The sequence below is a fragment of the Rhipicephalus microplus genome, chromosome X (genome assembly GCF_043290135.1).
Source record: "Rhipicephalus microplus isolate Deutch F79 chromosome X, USDA_Rmic, whole genome shotgun sequence".
NCBI lineage: Eukaryota > Metazoa > Arthropoda > Arachnida > Ixodida > Ixodidae > Rhipicephalus > Rhipicephalus microplus.
In genome coordinates, this window is record NC_134710.1 from 358,257,821 (window position 1) to 358,276,680 (window position 18,860).

Sequence of the window (18,860 nt, forward strand, 5' to 3'; positions counted from 1 at the left end):
TGGAATAAAAGATGTACTTCAGCGTTTCAAGCATTGCGAGTGCAACGTTCACCTGTAACGAGAAACTTTGGAATTTTGGTGAGCCTCGGTCGCCTGGAAGCACGTCTGAGCAACAGCAGCATAGCTTGTCAACATAATGTACCTAATATCACCTAGTTCGCAATATTAAACTAGGTTTAGGCAAACTCCTAAGTTTATTGTAGGTATAGCTTGCCATCATTATGGTTTAGAGCTTTTTAAAAGGCACTAATCGAGTAACGTTTTTTTTTTTTACTTAAGATACAAGCAACTGTGCGTTGTTTGTCTTAGGACAGAAAATAATCGCCTATATATGTCTATGTCGGGGCGATGGGAACAAGACTGACTTATTTTACTCCGGCAAAAAAAGAAGAAAAAAGAAAGCTACATCCTCTGTTATGATCTAGTTTGATCCGCGGGTAACAAGCAAAATATTGTCTCGAAGAACTTGCGACCACCCGGAAAACACTGCGGAAATCGTACACCACTGGTGGTTCCATGAATTGGGAATATCTTGCTTTTGGTAGTGAGTCATTGCTAGGTGACGTGATGCGTGCAGAGAAGGATGTTCGCCGAAGTGGAGCAGTGGTTATGGGGCTCGGCTGCTGACCCGGAGGTCACTAGTTCAATGTCGTCCGCGGCGATCGCATTTTAATGGGGGCAAAATGGTAGAGGCCCATGTACTGTGCGTTGTCAGTGCACTTCAAAGAACACCAGATGGGCAAAGTTTTCGGAGCCCTGCACTTCGTAGTCTCTCGTAATAATATCGCCCCACCGTGGTGGACTATAGTGGTTAAGGTACCCGGCTGCTGACCCACAGGTCCCGGGATCGAATCCCAGCTGCGGCGGCTGCATTTCCGATGCAGGCGGAAATGTTGTAGGCCTGTGTGCTCAGATTTGGGTGCACGTTAAAGAACCCCAAGTGGTCGAAATTTCCGGAGTCCTCCACTACGGCGTCTCTCATAATCATATGATAATCATATGGCGGTTTTGGGACGTTAAATCCCACATATCAACCAATCGATCAATCAATCAATAATTCGTAATATTATCGTAGTTTTGGGGCGTCAAACCTCATACATATATATGTGCGTATGTGCATCTCTGTGGGGAGGGCGGTGGGGAGGGTACGCGCGTGTGTAATGTGTGTCTTTCTCATGAACGACCTTCGTTTGAAACATAGTTTTGGACACAACGTGCTCCCTACTGCATAGCTACAAAAGGAGATGCAGAACCTGGCCATATACTACTTCAAGTGAATCCAACTTTTATTTTTGCCATAAACAATATAAAACGTTTTATTGAAAAGTAGGAGGGTAGAAGGAAAGCTGCTTTCACGCAGCTTGACTAAGCTCTGGCCATCTTTTCAGCAGCAGTGACAACGATTTGATTCATAGCTCCCAAATACATATGGCTGATAATTGCGGCAATGTACATGGTAAAAGGTAAAAAAAATGGCTGCGGCTTGATACAATAATAACCTGTTCTCTAGGCTATTGTGCGCAAAAATAACAAGGGGTGGTTAGGTCGTCAAAGCGTTGTCCTTCATTGCGGATGGCCTAAGTTCGTTTCCCATTTCAAATGGGCACTCACCGGTTTTTATCATGATTAGGTAGGTAACTCGGCAATCCACCTTTATTTACTGTTTTCCTGTGTTACCCTCTGCAGTTTTGGCAGGGTTTTGGGAGGGGCTAAGAGAACCGGTGTTGCATGAACGTAAGCCTCCGAGACCAGGAAGTGTCTTGCGACATTATTGCCAGGCGAAGGACGCGTGCGTCGTGATATCGCGAAAAGGTGGATTGACCCAGGTGTTTTTGAGACTCGTATCGCCAGATGGTGTGTTCTCTTTTCCGCTCTCACCCTTCATTTCCCTTCATTCACACACGCCACCACACCTCACTACGTTAAGCTGCCCTCCGTTGTCGGTTATAGCAATAAGCGTCTTTCGTATTATCAAGCCACTGCAATCCAACCAAGTCATAACGATACGAGTTTTAACAATATGTCGGTTATAACAATAAGAAGCTGCTGCACTGCCAATGTCGCGTGTTTTCTATGGTGAAATAGCCTGTTTACTACAATGCCCCTATGCCACACTATCAGTTAAACAGTTATTTTAACTGTTGGGTGACCATGTGGAAAGTTAATTGAAGGCGAAATCTTTGAAAATAAAAAGAAAGGAAACGACAAATTTAAGGTGCCGATGCTTCACCCACATACCCACTGTCCCCTAGCACCCTTTCGAATTCACATTATGCTTCATGGCATATCAGTCTGGCAGTGCAGCAAAGCTAACTTTTCAAAGCTGTTGCAATGAGCGAGCAGTGGAGATTTCTATTATTGACCTATCGGCCATGAATGACAAGTTTAGACTTGTAGTTTAGACACAGTCACTCACCGTATATCTATATATATGAAAACGCAAAACAGAAAAATAATTACCAAAAAGACTCCGGCGCGCAGAATCGAACGTGGTAGCTCTGAGTTCTGAAAACGATGCATTAGCCACTGAGCCACGAAGGAGCACCTCCTTGAACGTTGCAACGGCCACCTATTTATATGTATCACTTGCCGCTGGGGACCAGCATCTCGGGGTGGGGGGGTGGACTATCGTGTTTTCAGCATAAACAGCACGATGGCGCAATGAGCACGCGTCGCCACATCATCACGACGCGGCGGTGCGCGCTCTCATCTCGCACGCGCACTTTGCCCCGCGGAGAGAGAGAGCAGGGTGGACGCTAACGCGCGCGGTTATCTCGCCATGGCGACAATTGTACGTCTTGGCTGGCCTTGGGCTTACACCGGAACAATTTTGTTGTTGTTACAAGGCGCACGAAGGTCATTGGAATCGTTGCACGGTCTCTGTTTGCGAAAAGGGCGCGCTTTTCAGACACAGCGAAGTAACAACTGAGACATTTATTCGCGTTCATTTGTACCTGTGAGTACGTTTTGTGCGTCATTTGTGCGTTAGAAACGCGGGGAACGTTTCAACCCGCTAGCCATTCTGCGCCTGATTTTCTAATTTGTTGGTATCGCGTTCAATGCTTCACCTTTACGGCAAAGCTGTGACTTCTTTATTGTCCTAAACTACACATGCTGTCATACAATAATTGTAGAGGGCTTGTCGTAGTTCCGTGAGAGCATCCGAACTCTCAAACGTGTTCGAAAAATCATAGTGAACTAGCTATTTGGGAGAGTTGGTATATCTTCATCCTAAAACAACACACATACACCAACACAAAATGATAAGAACTGTGTCGTCGGTTCCTTTCTTCTTTTGTCTTCATGTGTGCGCGATTTTTTATAATGAAGAAAAATCTGCAGCTTTGCCAGCCTTATTGCTGATGTTCCTGGCATATCCTATCCGCTAATAAAGTGTTCTCACAGCAGCCTGTCATCCGCCTGTCATGCTTTTTTTTTGTGGAACCCGTTTGTAGCAATCAGAACAATGAAATGTTTGTGACACTTGCGTGTATTTATAAGCTGGTTCTACCCTTAAGCCGAGAAGGAGGTCACTTTATCGAGGCAACAGGATAGAGCCCGTAAGAGGGAAGGGTGACTCCTTTTCACAACCTTGGCTTTCAAGTGATTCTCTGTCTGCAACTACTGAGAATTTTTTTTGTAGTTAAGGCAGAGTGAATCTCAAGCCGGCACTTTACAGGCTCAAATCTATTAGTAATGTTCAAGCGTTTGTCAAGGCTAACTTGAACCTCAAAACAGAGCACTGTCATGAATTAATTCATGAAGAAAACTAATCCTATCGCTATCGAGATTTTTGGCACTGCTGCACTCTCTATGTCGCTTTTTTTTCCTGCATTCTGTGCGGAAGCTTCCTGTTAGCACTTAGCGCTCTAGTGGTAGGTTCTGAATGACATGTAAACATCTTTACAGTGAATAATCTCACTACTATCTGTAATGAGGGGTAGTAAAACTACCCCTCATTACAGACAATGAACAAAGAAATAACTAGTGTTAATAAATATTAAATTAGTGAATAATTATTTATTATTTTGGAGTCACCGAGACACTAATCCATTTTCTGTGGAGTCCGAATTCGTGGAAAGCCCCTGAATTTCTTCTGTCAAATAGCGCGTGCGTGGCAAGCTGACTAGTCATGGCTGCTGTGCAGAGACGCTGGCAAGAGACACGAGCCTATTTTTATTTGCAAACAGGTGCTTCCTGTGTTTGCGAAAATTTGCCTATATGTTCTTTCCATAGAAGGCGGGACACACCTGCATTCCTATAGATGCGAAGCAGCTTAGGGTTGAGCTCAATCCGGTGTGCGGCGTGACCACCCTTCCTGCTCATGCGCGTCAACTCCCCTCACTCTCATTTCCTGCGCTCCCCCTTCTCTAGCCTCGCAACGTCGACGTAGGGAGCGTCTGCTAATCTCTGCTAACCTATGCTCACTACACCCCTCTCTCCTTTAGTCATTCCTGCCCGCGGCGTTAAACCCCATTGCGCATACGCGTCGCCATCACTTTCCTATCCTACGCCCCCCCCCCTCTCTCGACTCGCAAAGCCTACGCAGGGAGCTAACCTACGCTCACTCCCCCTCTCTCTCCTCTAGGCATTCCTCTCCACGGCGTTTACAACCACATATATCCCTCTCCTCCTACGCTCCCCCTTTCTCGCAATGTTGATGCGGCAGCGTCTGCTAGCGAGTTTCTTGATCGAAAAAAAAATAACTTCTAGCGCTGCACAGTCGTTCAGTGGCCCCCCCGTATATATATAGGCTCTGAAAATTAACCTCCAAGGTAGGGACGATGGGTGATTTCTCCTGCGCGCTGTTCTACAATAAAAAAATTAAAGCTTGCGGGTGAACTAAAAGCAGACTGCGGGTAGCTGTGTTGAATGAGATTCCTCTGTCTCTCACTCGCCATGAATATCGATTGGCATGTTGCAGTAGGAAACATCCGTCCATCACTGCGTACTTTGCGCCTGCCCAGGTTTCTTTCCTGCGCAACACAGTGATGAGCGCCAGCGTCCACGTTGCCACCAGTGTAAGTGTTAGCGCCCACTGCTTCGCATCTACACATGATTGTCTTTAGTGGCAGATGGTGTAATTATTATTATTATTATTATTATTATTATTATTATTATTATTATTATTATTATTATTATTATTAAAAAGTTGTTTGGCAAGTGGCAGAATGTGACTTAAAGAGGCAAAACGAGTATAGTCAAGATTGGCAGAGCTTGTATATGCGTTGTCACCTAAGTTTTTTCAGGATCGATAGTGATAGGGTGGATTAAAAATGAAAACGACGTGGACAGCCGAGGAAGGAAACCTTTTATATCGGCTGCAAGTGTGTTTGCCGGGACTAAAGCAGGCGTAAAGCAACAAAAGAGAACAATAAATAAGTAAATGAAGCTCCATACCTGAGAAACAGCCACTCACTCATCTCAGTACCTATCTTTGACTCTTAAAATTTCATCACTTCCGTTCTTTCGTCTTGAACTGCCAAGAGAGCTTAAATCTACATAATTAGCCCTTCTATTATGCTCCATCTTGCGCTTTCCGTCACCCCTCTTTCTATATCTACAGGTCTTATCAGAGCACGCCATATTTTTTGGAAAGACGTCAGGCAACATCACTTTCATTCATTCCCACACGCACGAGACCATCTATTTTATATCTCCTTTTCTACACGTGCTCTGCATACCTATAACCTATGACCATATTACCTAACCTACTTTATTTTCTCAATATTATTCATATCGTCTGGAGCCCTCCACCTACCCCGTACCCTATTATATATGAAAGTAAACCACTTTTCTTCCAGTTTGCCTCCCCCCGTTTCTTCTTTATTTCTTCTCTCAACTATCTCGCGTTCTCTCTCACTCGCTATCTTTCTTACCCAAGTTTGGGCCGACCTGCTCATTCTAAAGGAAATGTATTAAAGCAAATCTTTGGTGAATTATTTTTCTCCCTTTTCTCATTTTTCTCCCTTTATGCAGACAACAGAACTAAGGTGCGAACTAGACGGAGTTTGGAACAGGGACCCTCCGGTGTGCAGTTTCAGCCATCTCAGCTGCCCTGAACCTCGAAATCGCTCTGGTGTCATTCACTTTCGTTGTGCTGCAAGAAGCGTCGGTTAGTAAATGAATTATCACTATTAACCTTCTTCTGCGATGTATACTAGTGTTATAAGCCATGGCTTTAGCTTAATCTAAGCATAATCGGTAGCTAAAGAGAAGAGTTTCAATATGTGCCAAACTACTTTTGTATTAGCCCATTGGCGTCACGCAAGATTCCTTACGTTTTGCACTGGTTTGCACCGCACTCTTTCAACCCTGAGCGACATGTGTGTTATCTGTGTGTTATGACATGTGTTATTACATTACGCAACAAAGCATATATCCACCGTGTCTGCTTAACATGTGATAAAAGCGTCAGAGCACGCGGTAGCTTTCAGCGCTTGAGGTTTGTTTTCAAACCTGCTTTCTGTGTCCAGCTGAAATTCAAGCCAGCTGTAATAAAATAACTGCTGGGCACTAAACCCACAAGTGTCGGCAGATCTCGTTTATTGCGTGATCTTTACACAAGATGTCACCCATCATACCAACATTTCTGGCTTCACGTATCGTTCGCCTACCAAGGCTGGCTGCGTCATGCAACGCTTCGTCCTAATTTTTTTTAGATGTGATGCAGCTTATGGCGGTGTTCAATCTGGCGGTGTGCGGTGGGACCACTTACTACGCATGTGCAACAGCTGGCCCATGCACTGCCTGAATGCGCGCACGCGCTCGAGCGTTTCGGCCTGTGTAAGAAGCTGGGTAGGACGCTGTGGCCTCTCCCCCAAACAGTCTCTCAGAAATCATGTGATGGCGTCGGGGAAGAGCAATCTACAGACGCGCGGTGAACTAACACCTTGTATCCTAGTTAAAACTCATTGGCACGCGCTAGCGCGTTCTGGCCTGCGTAAGAAGTTGTGTAAGACTGTCGCCTCTCCCTCTTACACGCTCTCAACAACCACGTGATGGCGTCATGAAATGCGATTCTCCAGACGCGCGATGAATCCACGTGCTCCCACGTGGCATGGCGATGAACCCGCGTGGCGTGCTCCAACAAGTGTACGGGAGGAGTAACAGCAAAATAAACTACAGTGAATTCACGCCGTGCTCCACTTGCAAGGACGCGTGAAGATAGGGCAAGGATCCCGTTATTGAAGGAGCTTTAAGCCGACCCATGCGCTGCTTCGCATGCTACTCCTCGCTCCCTTTAGTGGAAGATGATGTAATTTTTATTCCTCTGTGGTTATGGAACCACAGTTACTGACATCTGAAAGTCCAAGCCACTTTTCTTCATGTTTTATGTACACCCTACTTGGTCATTTGCAGAATGTCTTCAAGATACAGAACACATTGAGTTTCACCTTATATGAACAGCTGGATTTGTACAGTCGTCAGTAAGCTTAACAAGAACGCTCAACCACGTGTCCTGAAAGAGTTTGGCGCTAGCAACGCGTAGCTTCTGTTGCCGAGATGTTATCCATGCATGACGACTTGCTATCCAAGCATCCCGAGATATTATTTCGGCAACAGCGTTCAGCGCTTCATGGCTCCCATCAGTCAAAGTAGTCCAGTTCGCGTGTCGGAACGTTCGGGTTAATCTTGCTGACGTCTGTACGTGTATGATGATTGAGAAATACGGGCTCTTCTTATTATTCTAGCTCCAGATTATATAGATCATAACGTTGGGCGAACAAGGATAATTTTTAAATATGAGGTAGAATTGACAAAGCGCCTTAGCTCTTTTTAGTTGGCTAGTCCCTTCGCTGATAATATAGTAACAATGTATTCAGCATAAGAATTGATCGGAATTTGCTTTTACGATTGATTAGAGCATGTCACACGTTTTTTTCATTGTTTAATTTGCAGGGTACCTCGCATCAAAGGAGCAGCATAAAAGACGTGCCACCTAAGGTCGTCGGCGCATGTGTCCACTGTAGACTGTTGTTCACTCGGAGACGATAGCTATACTCACTGAGACTCGCAACACTATAGACATGTTCTCAATACACCGAATTAGGGCACTATACTCTAAACGTAAAAGCGAGAACCCATGCTATTGAGCTCATCTGCCGAGTGCCATAAGACCACTGAGCAACCGCGGCGAGCACGCAAGTTTGACAGCGTTGCTGAAAGAGTCCGCTTAATTGTATGCTTTGATAGCATTCGCAGCGGTGCGAATTCAAGCTGACATGTATATGGTATCTGTCTATAGGTTCAACGTGCAACGTGACCTGTGATGAACCAGACTACGAACCGGTATTTTCTCAAGACAGCCGGCAGCTCGCATTTGCGCAGGACGTTGTCTGCTCCGGAGCTGGCCTCTGGCACCCAAATACTGACTCTTTAGAATGTCGGCGTAGGTGTAACAAAGTAAGTGTCCGAAGCATTGGCTCGCTTGTGAAGTTGCGAACATTCGCTGAGGCTTCTTGAGCGACTTAAAGTGTCGGTTGTAGTACTACATCTCGCCTTTCTTTCTTTGCATGGGCAGGAGTACATAGGAGACGGTTGGTGTGATGCCTCAAACAACCAGGAGCACTGCGACTGGGATGGTGGTGATTGCTGCGCGTCTACTGTGGCTGGTCACGTGGTGAAGAGCTTCCCTCCTAACTGCCCCATCGACGAGTGCTCTTGCAAGGACCCGCGCGGCCGCCAGTGACTGTGCAAGCTCTGTGGCTGTGCGCTTGTGTGTGTGACCCCGGTTTGCACGAAGGACAAGTGCCGGGCTCGCTCGCAAAAGGACGTTGGTCGCAACGCGTCGAACTTCTTTAGCATGAAAATAAATGAAACTCTCCGAAATTTACTACTCCCCGTTCTTCCTGAACGGGCTGCTGACACGTCAACCCAATGGGAGGTTCCAAAATACAGGTACAGTATGCGTCGGTCGACGCTCGATACAAGTTGATTTGAGACCATGTTGTTCGAGGTACGGTATAAATCGTACGCCGTCAGTCTTTCTATACTTCAACATTACGGTGGCGTTTGATCACATCTAGTCAGTACCAATCAAATGCTTCTCGAGAGGTGTTATCTCGTGTCCACGCTTCAAAAGGCCTCGGACGCCAGAATTGTAGTTGTGAAACTTTAGTGGTGGTGGTGGGAATGCGCCAGAATATCCTCGAATGGATTCCCCTTCACAGTGGAACTGCTTAATATGGCAACCTAGAGCGCCAATATTTATATAAGTTGATAAGCTGTACACACCCACTACTAATGTAGTTCGTACGATTACCACTATCACTCATAGCTCGCCACCTTTTAGCACTTAAGTTAAGGCGTATAGGGAATATGCATGTTTGGGCTGATTAATGATTCATTGATTGTTATTTAGCGTAAACTGTCGAGACCAGAGACAAAAAAAAATTGTAATATGCACAAGGTTGTTAATGTGGGTACTTCTATTAGAATTATGCTGGAAAATGCGCAACGCTAAATATTTCCGAATATCGCCGAGTCCCAGAAGCTCTGTCGATATTCTTTGAGAATATAGACTGAGAATTCGGGTATATAATGAATCGTGAGGTACCTGCGGTGAGAACTATTTTCTGGGAAGCTCTGAATAGTTCCCGATAATGAGTTACTGAGTTATCTTATGACCCTTTGAAAGAAGTAATGACTGAAGCTACACTGACAAAAAGTCACATCATTGAACGGTCAGTGCCCTCTTTGATCCTGGCGCCCTCAGAAAAACAGAAGCAACCTAAGTTATACTTTCGGACATAAGGCATCATATAAAAATGCCCCGATTTCATAGGTGATACGTTTGGGCTTGATCATTGAATCAGAGTATTCTTCTTCGCCAGAGCCACTTAAATAAGCTGCCGAGCGTGGTGAATAAGATTATTAGAGTCAATAATTAAACGGGCTGCTAGGAAGCACAGACCCAATCTTACATTAATTTCATGCACGGCCAAAAATGTGGCAACACGCTGAATGTATTTAGTGCATTTTAAGAACCACTGTTGCATAAGAAATGTCAATAAAAGTCTACGCTAATGTGTAACTTTCTTTTTGACACCTAAACTAATTCATCTAGAACATTAGTTCTGTAATTTCTTTTTACAAAAGAATGCTTACATGAACTCGCGATGTAGGAATAATGTGTTAGTTTAAGTAACGTGCATTCAACTAACAACTATAAAACAAACGAAAAGCCTGACAACAAAAGGGCCACTTGAAAAAAAAAACGGTATTCGCTGATGAGACAAACAACATCAGATTTTTTCGCATGTCATCAACGTGTGCTTTAATGTTTGGCACAGGGGGCATTTTACAGTATGTACAAGTGGGCAACACAATAAATACATGTAGGTCATAGCTCTGTCGTCGTCTCAACACCCGCGATGTATTTGGACTTGTCCCCGGCGGCCGCCGTGGGTGGATGCGTCTTCAGCATAGTTAGACCACTCAGCGTCTTTGCTGCTGGCGATGGTGCGCCCGGACTCGGCTCCTCTTCATCCGAGCTGCAAGCATAACAAAAAACATAGAGACAGACGAACGTTTAGCAATTACAGGGCGGTAACAGAACATAGTGTCGAAGAGTCGTATTGTCCATGAGAGCATATTGCAGGTGCCTTCGCCCTTTCAGGGCAAAAGCGCCTGCAATATGCTCTTGGACAAGAGTGCAAGTGCTTTTGCCCTGTCAGGGCAAAAGCGCTTGCAGGAACTTATAGAGCGATTCACATTTCATTGTACTCAGTACACATTGGGGAAGGAGCCCCTTCAACTTTGAACACTGCAGGTCCACGAATGCTGTGAAGAGATTGTGTTTCCGGAAGGGTGCGCGGATGATTCGCAAAGAAATGGCAGCTTTCTGCGAGATACGTTTTCTGTCAGATACTGGTTGAAGCGATGTTTGGTGAGATATACCACATGTAAAATGCCGCTCAGGCAGACCTGTTGCCAACCACGCCTCCCAGGTTAACCTCGCCAGTGGCAGCATCAACACTACGGTCACCAGCATATTTGAATAAAAATTGGCATTGCCCGCGCCTTGTAGGGATCGTTTTTATGCGAGGCTGGTCAGTGATTGATTGACAGACAGACAGACAGACAGACAGACAGACAGACAGACAGACAGACAGACAGACAGACAGACAGACGGACGGACGCCCGGATGGACGGATGGACAGACAGACAGACAGACAGACAGACAGATGGCTCGATAGATAGATAGATAGATAGATAGATAGATAGATAGATAGATAGACAGATAGATAGATAGATAGATAGATAGATAGATAGATAGATAGATAGATAGATAGATAGATAGATAGATAGATAGATAGATAGATAGATAGATAGATAGATAGATAGATAGATAGATAGATAGATAGATAGATAGATAGATAGATAGATAGATAGATAGATAGATAGATAGATAGATAGGAATGCTCAAAGTGCCCTAGGATTCCTAAGAAGTGCTTTTCATTTAATACTGCAACCATGAGGTACACGTTGCCAAATGAACATATGCGCTTTCTCGGGCAAGTCTGCTTGGTACTGTATGCGCATGTCATTCTTGACCGACAAGGTTAGGGCTGAAAAGAAAGCATGTTGCTAGATTTGATGAAAATGAAAGCTTGCGTTTAACAAGACCGCCTAGTCTTTATTACTAGTAATTTACTACAGTGTGCTCTCCATGCTTGAAAAACATCAATTTTGATTTTTCTTTTGCATTGGTCATCGTATGACCGGTCGGAGAAAATGTTTTTAATTGGCGTTTCAGTTTTCATGATGGGTGGAATTGTATACAGAACAAGCAATAAAGAAAGTACCTTCAGGAATAATATATTTTTATTCAGCTGAGGCAATCAGTAACACACGGCGACGGTAATGCCCGATTGCCGTATCAGCACATAGTACTCGATGCATGTTTTGCTAAAGAACAAAAAAAAAACAAATGAAAACAGAACAAAGTAACATTGAGTTCAAACTCAGAGGTGGTCTGCGCTATAGTCGTTTGAAATTGTTACACGCCATTCTCCCTTACTCTCACTTTAACCACTCTCAAGCATAATTGCAACTGCTACTGATATAAAATACGTTATTATATCGTTTAACCTTCTTTTTCGAGTTGAGAACTGGTTGCGAGCCCTGCTATATGGCACCAGAAGCATGACTACACCAGTATTTATCTTTTAAATTAAAGATGCAGATTCGAAAATATGCAACGTTGTGCCTATTGAATCGTGAATTCATGCTTTGCATCAGCGTTGTGCGAAGGTGTTATGCAGCTACTTTGCGTACACAACACGACATCTTTGATTGATACTTGACCTGAACAAATTATGCTTGATTTAGGTGTTTTCGAAAATCAACTATCTATAAATGCTGTACATTGCGCTGACTAGGATTACAGCGTAAAACGGTGCTCCTTGGAATAATAGGTGGCTGGGAAAGTTGGTAATTTATGATAGAGCAATGTAGCGAGAGACAAGACAAAGAATGTTAGCATACGCTTGTCGTGCATCGTATACTGTGCGATGTCAGGGTATGGTGAAGAACACCAGATAGTCAAAATTTTCGGAGCCCTCAACTACGGCGTGTCTCATAATCATATCGTGGTTTTGGAATGCTAAACACCAGATATTATTATTATTATATTATTATTATTATTATTATTATTATTATTATTATTATTATTATTATTATTATTATTATTATTATTATTATTATTATTATTATTATTATTTGTTTAGAATTTCTTCAGGTATCAACGTAAACGTGTGACCCTCAACGCTGGCTGGTTAAATGCAACCCGGCCATCTTTTCCCGCTAGAGCATATAAAACTCTGCTCACTTGTAGGCGACGTATAACGGATTCCGAGTGGCGGTCGGTGCGTCGTCAAAAGTTGCTGACGCGCAGCTTCCCACCCGGGCGGTGGACGCGTTTCCGATGGAGCTGGGTGACTCGCGCTCATAGGCAGTGCGGCCACCGCCCAAGTAGGCCACGTCGGCGCCACCACCTTTCAGCCCCAGCGGAGACTCATTGCAGCTGCCGTCCTCGTCCACCGGCACGCTCATCTGCAACACCTGCACAAAGAGGGGAAAAAAAAGGCCAGCGTGTGAACCACATGTCTTACAACACAGTTTATCCTGCAGCAAGGGTGGACTTGCTGCGAATGTTGTTGCCCTAGACGGTTTGGTTCATATAACGAAAAAAAAATTACGTTTACTGCGTAAAAATCTTCTCGGCTTATTTCTTCCATATATAGATGCAAAGCGACTTAGGGTCGAGCTCAATCTGGTGTGTGGCTTGACCACCCTTACAGCGCATGCGCGGTGCCCCTCCTGCTCTCGCTCGTCTCTTCTCAGTCGTCAGCGAAGGCAACGAGACGTCTCCTGAGACTTTTTGCGTCGATGCCTCCACTGCGCATGTACACGCCCATGCCCCTCTCTTTTTTATGCTCCCCTCCTACGCTCCCTGTGAAAACGGGTTGAAAGAGAGAAAGGTGAAAGGGTAAAAACTTAATCCATGCGCAGGTGGGTGTCTACCAGATCTGCTGTGACTCAGCCTTGCACAACTCAGTGCAAGCTGCCCTAATTTTTATTTTCTGTAAGATTCGCGGGAGCGAAATACTAGACGAAGGTTTTACAACTTGCAAATTTCGGTGGTGGCGTCGTAAGCGAAAAACGCGGTACTGGCGAGCATATAGGAACGCAGCCTTCGAAGGTGCGCCGACCACTTACGTGTTCCTCTGCGCCGATTTCCATTAATTTATGCTATCTACATCGCAAGCTTGTCCGAGATTAGTTGTTTCTCATACAAAAATATGATAGTTTTTTAGGTGACTCGTGATTTCCAGTTGCCACAATTGATTTTTTCTGGATATGAACACATATCCGTAAAAACGCATTCATAACGTAAAAACGCATCCCAGCGTGTTTATACCTCATAATGAGGCCACGAGCTTATCCTTCTGCAAGCGTTTGATTTAGATCAGCTGATTGTGAAGCGTGCATCTGAAGTACTTCATGTGGCCTACGAGTTTTCTTATTAAAAGCCTTACTATCAAAGCTTCCCTAAGTAGGTGCAGCACCATATCCCTCTCCTTGTGACACCCGTGGTTAGTGCATTATAGGTTATCTCAGAAAAAATGAAGCCACTACTTTTTCACTATTATTTTGGTCACACTTATTCTGCCGAACTAAGTGGCTAAGGTACTCGGCTGCTGACCCGCAGGTCAAGGGATCGAATCCCGGCTGCGGCGCCTGCATTTCCGATGGAGGCGGAAATGTTGTAGGCCCATGTGCTCAGATTTGGGTGCACGTTAAAGAACCCAGGTGGTCGACATTTCCGGAGCCCTCTACTACGGCGTCTCTCATAATCATATGGTGGTTATGGGAGGTTAAACCCCACATATCAATCATATTCTGCCGAACTTCATAACCATCAGTAAGAAATGCTGCTTCATAAAAGACGGGATCAATTAGAAAGCTTACTGCAGCACTCATATGCAGAACATATGTAGTGGTCTTGTGTATCCTACATTTGTTTATAGACAAACTACGAGACTATAGAGCCACTTTCAATTGCAGAGTAGCACTGAAAATCGTTCGAGTACTCACTTGCGTTTCATATTCTTTCAAACTTGAGTCTGCGTACACGGGTTCGTATCTGGGAGCCACGCACATCCGCTTGATCCTCTCTTTGTTCGCCACGTACCTGAAACCGAGGCCCCAGTTAATCCGATGCAGTAGCCTTACAGCTTTCGTGTCACTCTATAAAGTAGTTTTTCATCATCGCATAGTAACTAATCATGTGAGAGATGTCCACGGAAGCAAACAGTTACTTAGAGGTAAGAGAGAAAAAGTATTGCACTGACTGGAAATGTAAGTCTGGCAGCGATAAAGTTCATTTATTAACATTTCTTTTTTAAAGGCCGTGTTATTATAGGACACATCGGAGAATGCGAAAAAAATAACCTGACTGCTTTTTATTTCCTTTGTACTGTTCTATTAATTTGGTCAATAAATACTTAAGAAGTACATCCGTAATGTCTGATCTCGGCTAAAAAACGCAAGGGACAACGATTAGACAACCATAACCACCGCAGCAATGTATGATCTCTTTGTCATGAAAGAATTCAAACGCTTGATGTCCTTTAACTTTAAGCATGTAAACCTTTGTCGAAACATGCACCATGAGCTTATCTCAGAAAAAGTGCATTGAAATCTTCCTATTGAACAAAGAGAACACCAGGATGCTATTGTATAGTTGTTGTACATTGTTTGTCTAAAGAATCTCTCTGAATATGTTTTAAGTCATACTACGCTGAAGGATTATGACGTGCTCTACATTTCGTGGCACAGTATACTCCACACGCAGTATACTCTGTACTATCCTTTACCCTATACAGGACTACATTAAAGAGCTTTCAGTGGTGTATAGGGAGAATATATCGCTCCCACAGCCCATCTTCCCCACTGGTTTGTTCGTGCACGACAGAATGTGTCGAACGCTGTTGTGCGTTGTCGTGTACATTCGATCAACTGCGAGGTGGCCCACCTCGACCACATGCAGCAGTGGTAGACGATGCCAACGAAGCCGAGCACGGCTATGATGCAGGCTAGCACGATGAGTGCGGCGCCCAGGTCGCTCGAGTCTCCGCCGGCGATCTTGACGGGCCGCACGAGGTTGGGCGGAGCCGTGGGTGGCGCATAGGGTGTACGAAGCTGTTGCGCCGTGATGCCCAGGCTGCGCGACAGGTGGTCCAGGAACGAAGATTGCGCGCTACCACTGCTCACCAACCTGCGTTTGCGGAGACATTACAGTGCTGAGCCCCTGCATCATGAACCATAGTTGCTAGCAATGATATCTTTTTTTTTTTTCAGTGTGGCTTATACTATACGAGAGCTACCAGCAACGAAGCAATAAAATGTCCCTGGTTCTTTGGACCTTGTAATCTTCTTTAAAGTGCACGGAAATCTCGGTACATGAACTTCTGCATTCCGATTCTTTTAAAATGCTGCCACTGCGGTTGGGGCTAGTCAACTCGCGCTCAGAAATAAGAAGCTATAATCACTAAGTCCCTGCGATGTGCAAAAGAGAAAGTCAAATTGTATCGACAATAATATTAACACACCCTGAAAATTTTTACTTTGCTTCAGAACAATACAGATATATCAAGAACTATGACACCCTGTCGATAGATAAATTTGTATCTCTGTATAAAGAAGAGAGTTATAATGAAAAACATTATAGGCCACAATTGTTCAGGAGAGAAAATTTAAGCGAATCATGATGCTGCACATACCATGCCCGGCTGGCCAATGACAAAGTGAGCTTACGAACGCATAAATGTAAGAAATTTTTTTACTCTCAAACAGTTCACAGAAATTCAGCCATCCTAATACTGGACATATAACTGGCTAGCCAGTACGAATAAAAAAACAATTCGAAGCAAAAAGGATTGTGAATTCGACCCCTGGAGGCGTTCAGAAAGAGTGGGACAAAATATTCTAAAAAATTTTTTGCAATGTTTTCAGACAGTATTGACGTGTCTGTGACCATCCCACTTAAATTTCCCATGCCGGAAGTTCTACTTACATTTGAACTCGTGGATCATTCGTCGTCAAAATTCTCAAGCTTTCCGGTTCCACCAAGAACATCCAGATATCACTCCTGCGTGAAAAACCATCTGTTAGAGTCACTGTACAAGGTGCCCCAAGAGCTGCCCAAATGTGCTCACTTACCCAGAGAAATCTGTTACAATCGTGTTGTTCCGCAGTACCTTCAGAGCGACTACCTTCTCGACGCTTGCAATAAGACGGGTCTGCTGCTGTATTATGCTGGATAGTAAAATAGAAAACGTCACTTTGAGCACCAAAGCAAAAACACCGCGTTTTCAAGGCTCGTTACAAAGTGTACAGCCTCACCTCATTATGTGGTCCTTCAGTTGCAGCACCTTGTCTGGTAAGACATCGCCGATAGCCAAGACAAGACGATTCTCGAAGCGGATGAGGTTCACCTAGATTAACATAGTATGAGTCACTCAACTAGGCATTCGTCTTGCTGCCGTTATAACTGGTTCCTTATAAAGACAGCCTATATGGCAAATAAACTGCTTGTAATATTCTCACTTAGGCCTTACCGGTTATTTCTCCTATTGCGACTGTAACCATGAAGAAACATTTCAAATACTGTTACTTGTTTTGTCAATTAATACGTAAAGAAATGCAATACAGCCCGGGACAAATGCGTAAAGCTTTGAAGGGGTACTGACACGAAAATTTTCTGCAGTTTTTTTTTGCGCAAAATCAAAAACCAAGCTCTCAAGAGCATAGAAAATGTAGTGCTATAAGCACGAGTTCATCCTGGAAAAGTAACGTCAGAATTTTTTTAAATGCTAGTATCCGTTCTTACTGTATTCTGACGTCACAACACGGTATCAGCTTTTTTTCTTGGGCTCACGCAAGATACCGCCCCGCACTGTGGCTTTGTGATGTGCAGGCGGTCATTTTGAATGTTTTGGTGGTGCAGAAGCGGCCATCTTGGAAGCTCTGGTACCTGACGCTATCACAACTAGCCAGGCTGCAGCGTGAAGTCACCGGCATTAGTACTGTAGCCTGACGTCAAGCTACTGTCAATGTCGGGAGGTGCGTCATGGAACAATTGACTTTAATGTCGTAATATAACATCTTATCAGCGTTAGCTGAACTTCACACTTGCTTAGAACAGTTTTTTGTATACAGGAGATTTGTATGGCAGAGTAAACTCGCCTTCAAAAATAAAAGGTGTCAGTACACCTTTAGGAGTTGTGCAAAATTACATGTATATACGTTCAGCTAGTGAACAAACTGGGTGAGGTTTCAAATATTTTGAAAGGAGCACGGACTTGTAACCTCAATTCTTTTTTTTTGTTCATTTCATCTTACTGTAGATTTAAAATATGGCAACAATTGTGCTAGCATTTCTGATGGATATATACTAGTGAAGTTTACATGAAATTGATGATTAAGTAGTTCTCACATAAACGTAGGTGGACTCTGTTAATGCTCTGGCAGTCAGGTCGGGGCTATCCCGGGCAGTGACCTTGAGCTTGAGTGGTAGTTCCACATTTTGTAGATCATCGAATGTCTTCACGTTACTCAGGTAGCCTGTCTGGGGATCGATGCTGAATTTGCCTTCGGGGTCACTGTCCGGAGAGAGGTCGTACACAATCTTGCCGTTCGAACCTGAGTCAAGGTCTTCAGCCTGTGATACAGACAAAAGCAATCGAAGCCATAATGCAGAAATGTCGCATAGTCGCGAGTCCCCACGCAGTGAAGTGTGATTATGTATGAAAGCATAAACATGTGAGCCACCATATGAGATAATGCATGTGGTTATACCTAAGCACTTTCCCGTATGGACCATGTCAAATAGTTCTCTGGGATGCTTGGTTGCAAGAACTCGTAGAGGATAGTCGCATATCGTTGAATGTTTGGCGGTACAGCATACAATCGCGTTGCGACAAATACGGACGCGTGGACTTGATAAATAGACACTCTATCGGATATGTTATGGCTGTATAGGATGTACTTCGCGCCGACATCGTAAATGCAAATGACACTAAGTTGGAATCACCTATGAAAGTATACTTTCTTGTAATAACTTTATTACTCAGCCATGGCGCGCATCTTCATCGTGAAGGCCATTTAAAGTAGTGTCATTTTCAAAACATAAGTACTTTGAGATAACGTCGACGATGTATACGAGTAGGCAATATAGATTTACTGCTCGGCTAGAAGCCTTCAAGGTGTGTGTGTGTGTGTGTGTGTGTGTGTGTGTGTGTGTGTGTGTGTGTGTGTGTGTGTGTGTGTGTGTGTGTGTGTGTGTGTGT

General features: G+C 44.2%; 2 protein-coding genes across 5 annotated transcripts in view; one reads left to right on the plus strand and one right to left on the minus strand.

The window, feature by feature from the left end:
* The window catches only part of LOC119161130 (pappalysin-1), an 88,900-nt gene extending 80,068 nt beyond the window's left edge, over nucleotides 1-8,832 (plus strand). For 2 of the 3 annotated variants that reach the window (XM_037413477.2, XM_075879865.1), the window contains exons 18-20: nucleotides 5,980-6,115; nucleotides 8,249-8,406; nucleotides 8,525-8,832. In XM_037413477.2, coding sequence (XP_037269374.2) covers nucleotides 5,980-6,115; nucleotides 8,249-8,406; nucleotides 8,525-8,692 — 462 coding nt within the window. In that variant the 3' untranslated portion in view covers nucleotides 8,693-8,832. Of the gene's footprint in view, nucleotides 1-5,979; nucleotides 6,118-8,248; nucleotides 8,407-8,524 lie in introns of those variants that run through there. The other variant, XM_037413478.2, reaches the window with a different exon arrangement.
* Nucleotides 8,833-10,252: 1,420 nt separating this feature from the next.
* Nucleotides 10,253-18,860, minus strand: part of Cad99C (cadherin 99C) — a 227,029-nt gene continuing 218,421 nt past the window's right edge. For both annotated transcript variants that reach the window (XM_075879866.1, XM_037413475.2), the window contains 8 exons: nucleotides 18,008-18,232; nucleotides 16,915-17,006; nucleotides 16,732-16,827; nucleotides 16,586-16,660; nucleotides 15,545-15,787; nucleotides 14,605-14,701; nucleotides 12,836-13,068; nucleotides 10,253-10,496 (listed from right to left, as the gene is read on the minus strand). In XM_075879866.1, the coding sequence (XP_075735981.1) occupies nucleotides 10,346-10,496; nucleotides 12,836-13,068; nucleotides 14,605-14,701; nucleotides 15,545-15,787; nucleotides 16,586-16,660; nucleotides 16,732-16,827; nucleotides 16,915-17,006; nucleotides 18,008-18,232 (1,212 nt within the window). In that variant the 3' untranslated portion in view covers nucleotides 10,253-10,345. The remainder of the gene's footprint in view (nucleotides 10,497-12,835; nucleotides 13,069-14,604; nucleotides 14,702-15,544; nucleotides 15,788-16,585; nucleotides 16,661-16,731; nucleotides 16,828-16,914; nucleotides 17,007-18,007; nucleotides 18,233-18,860) is intronic.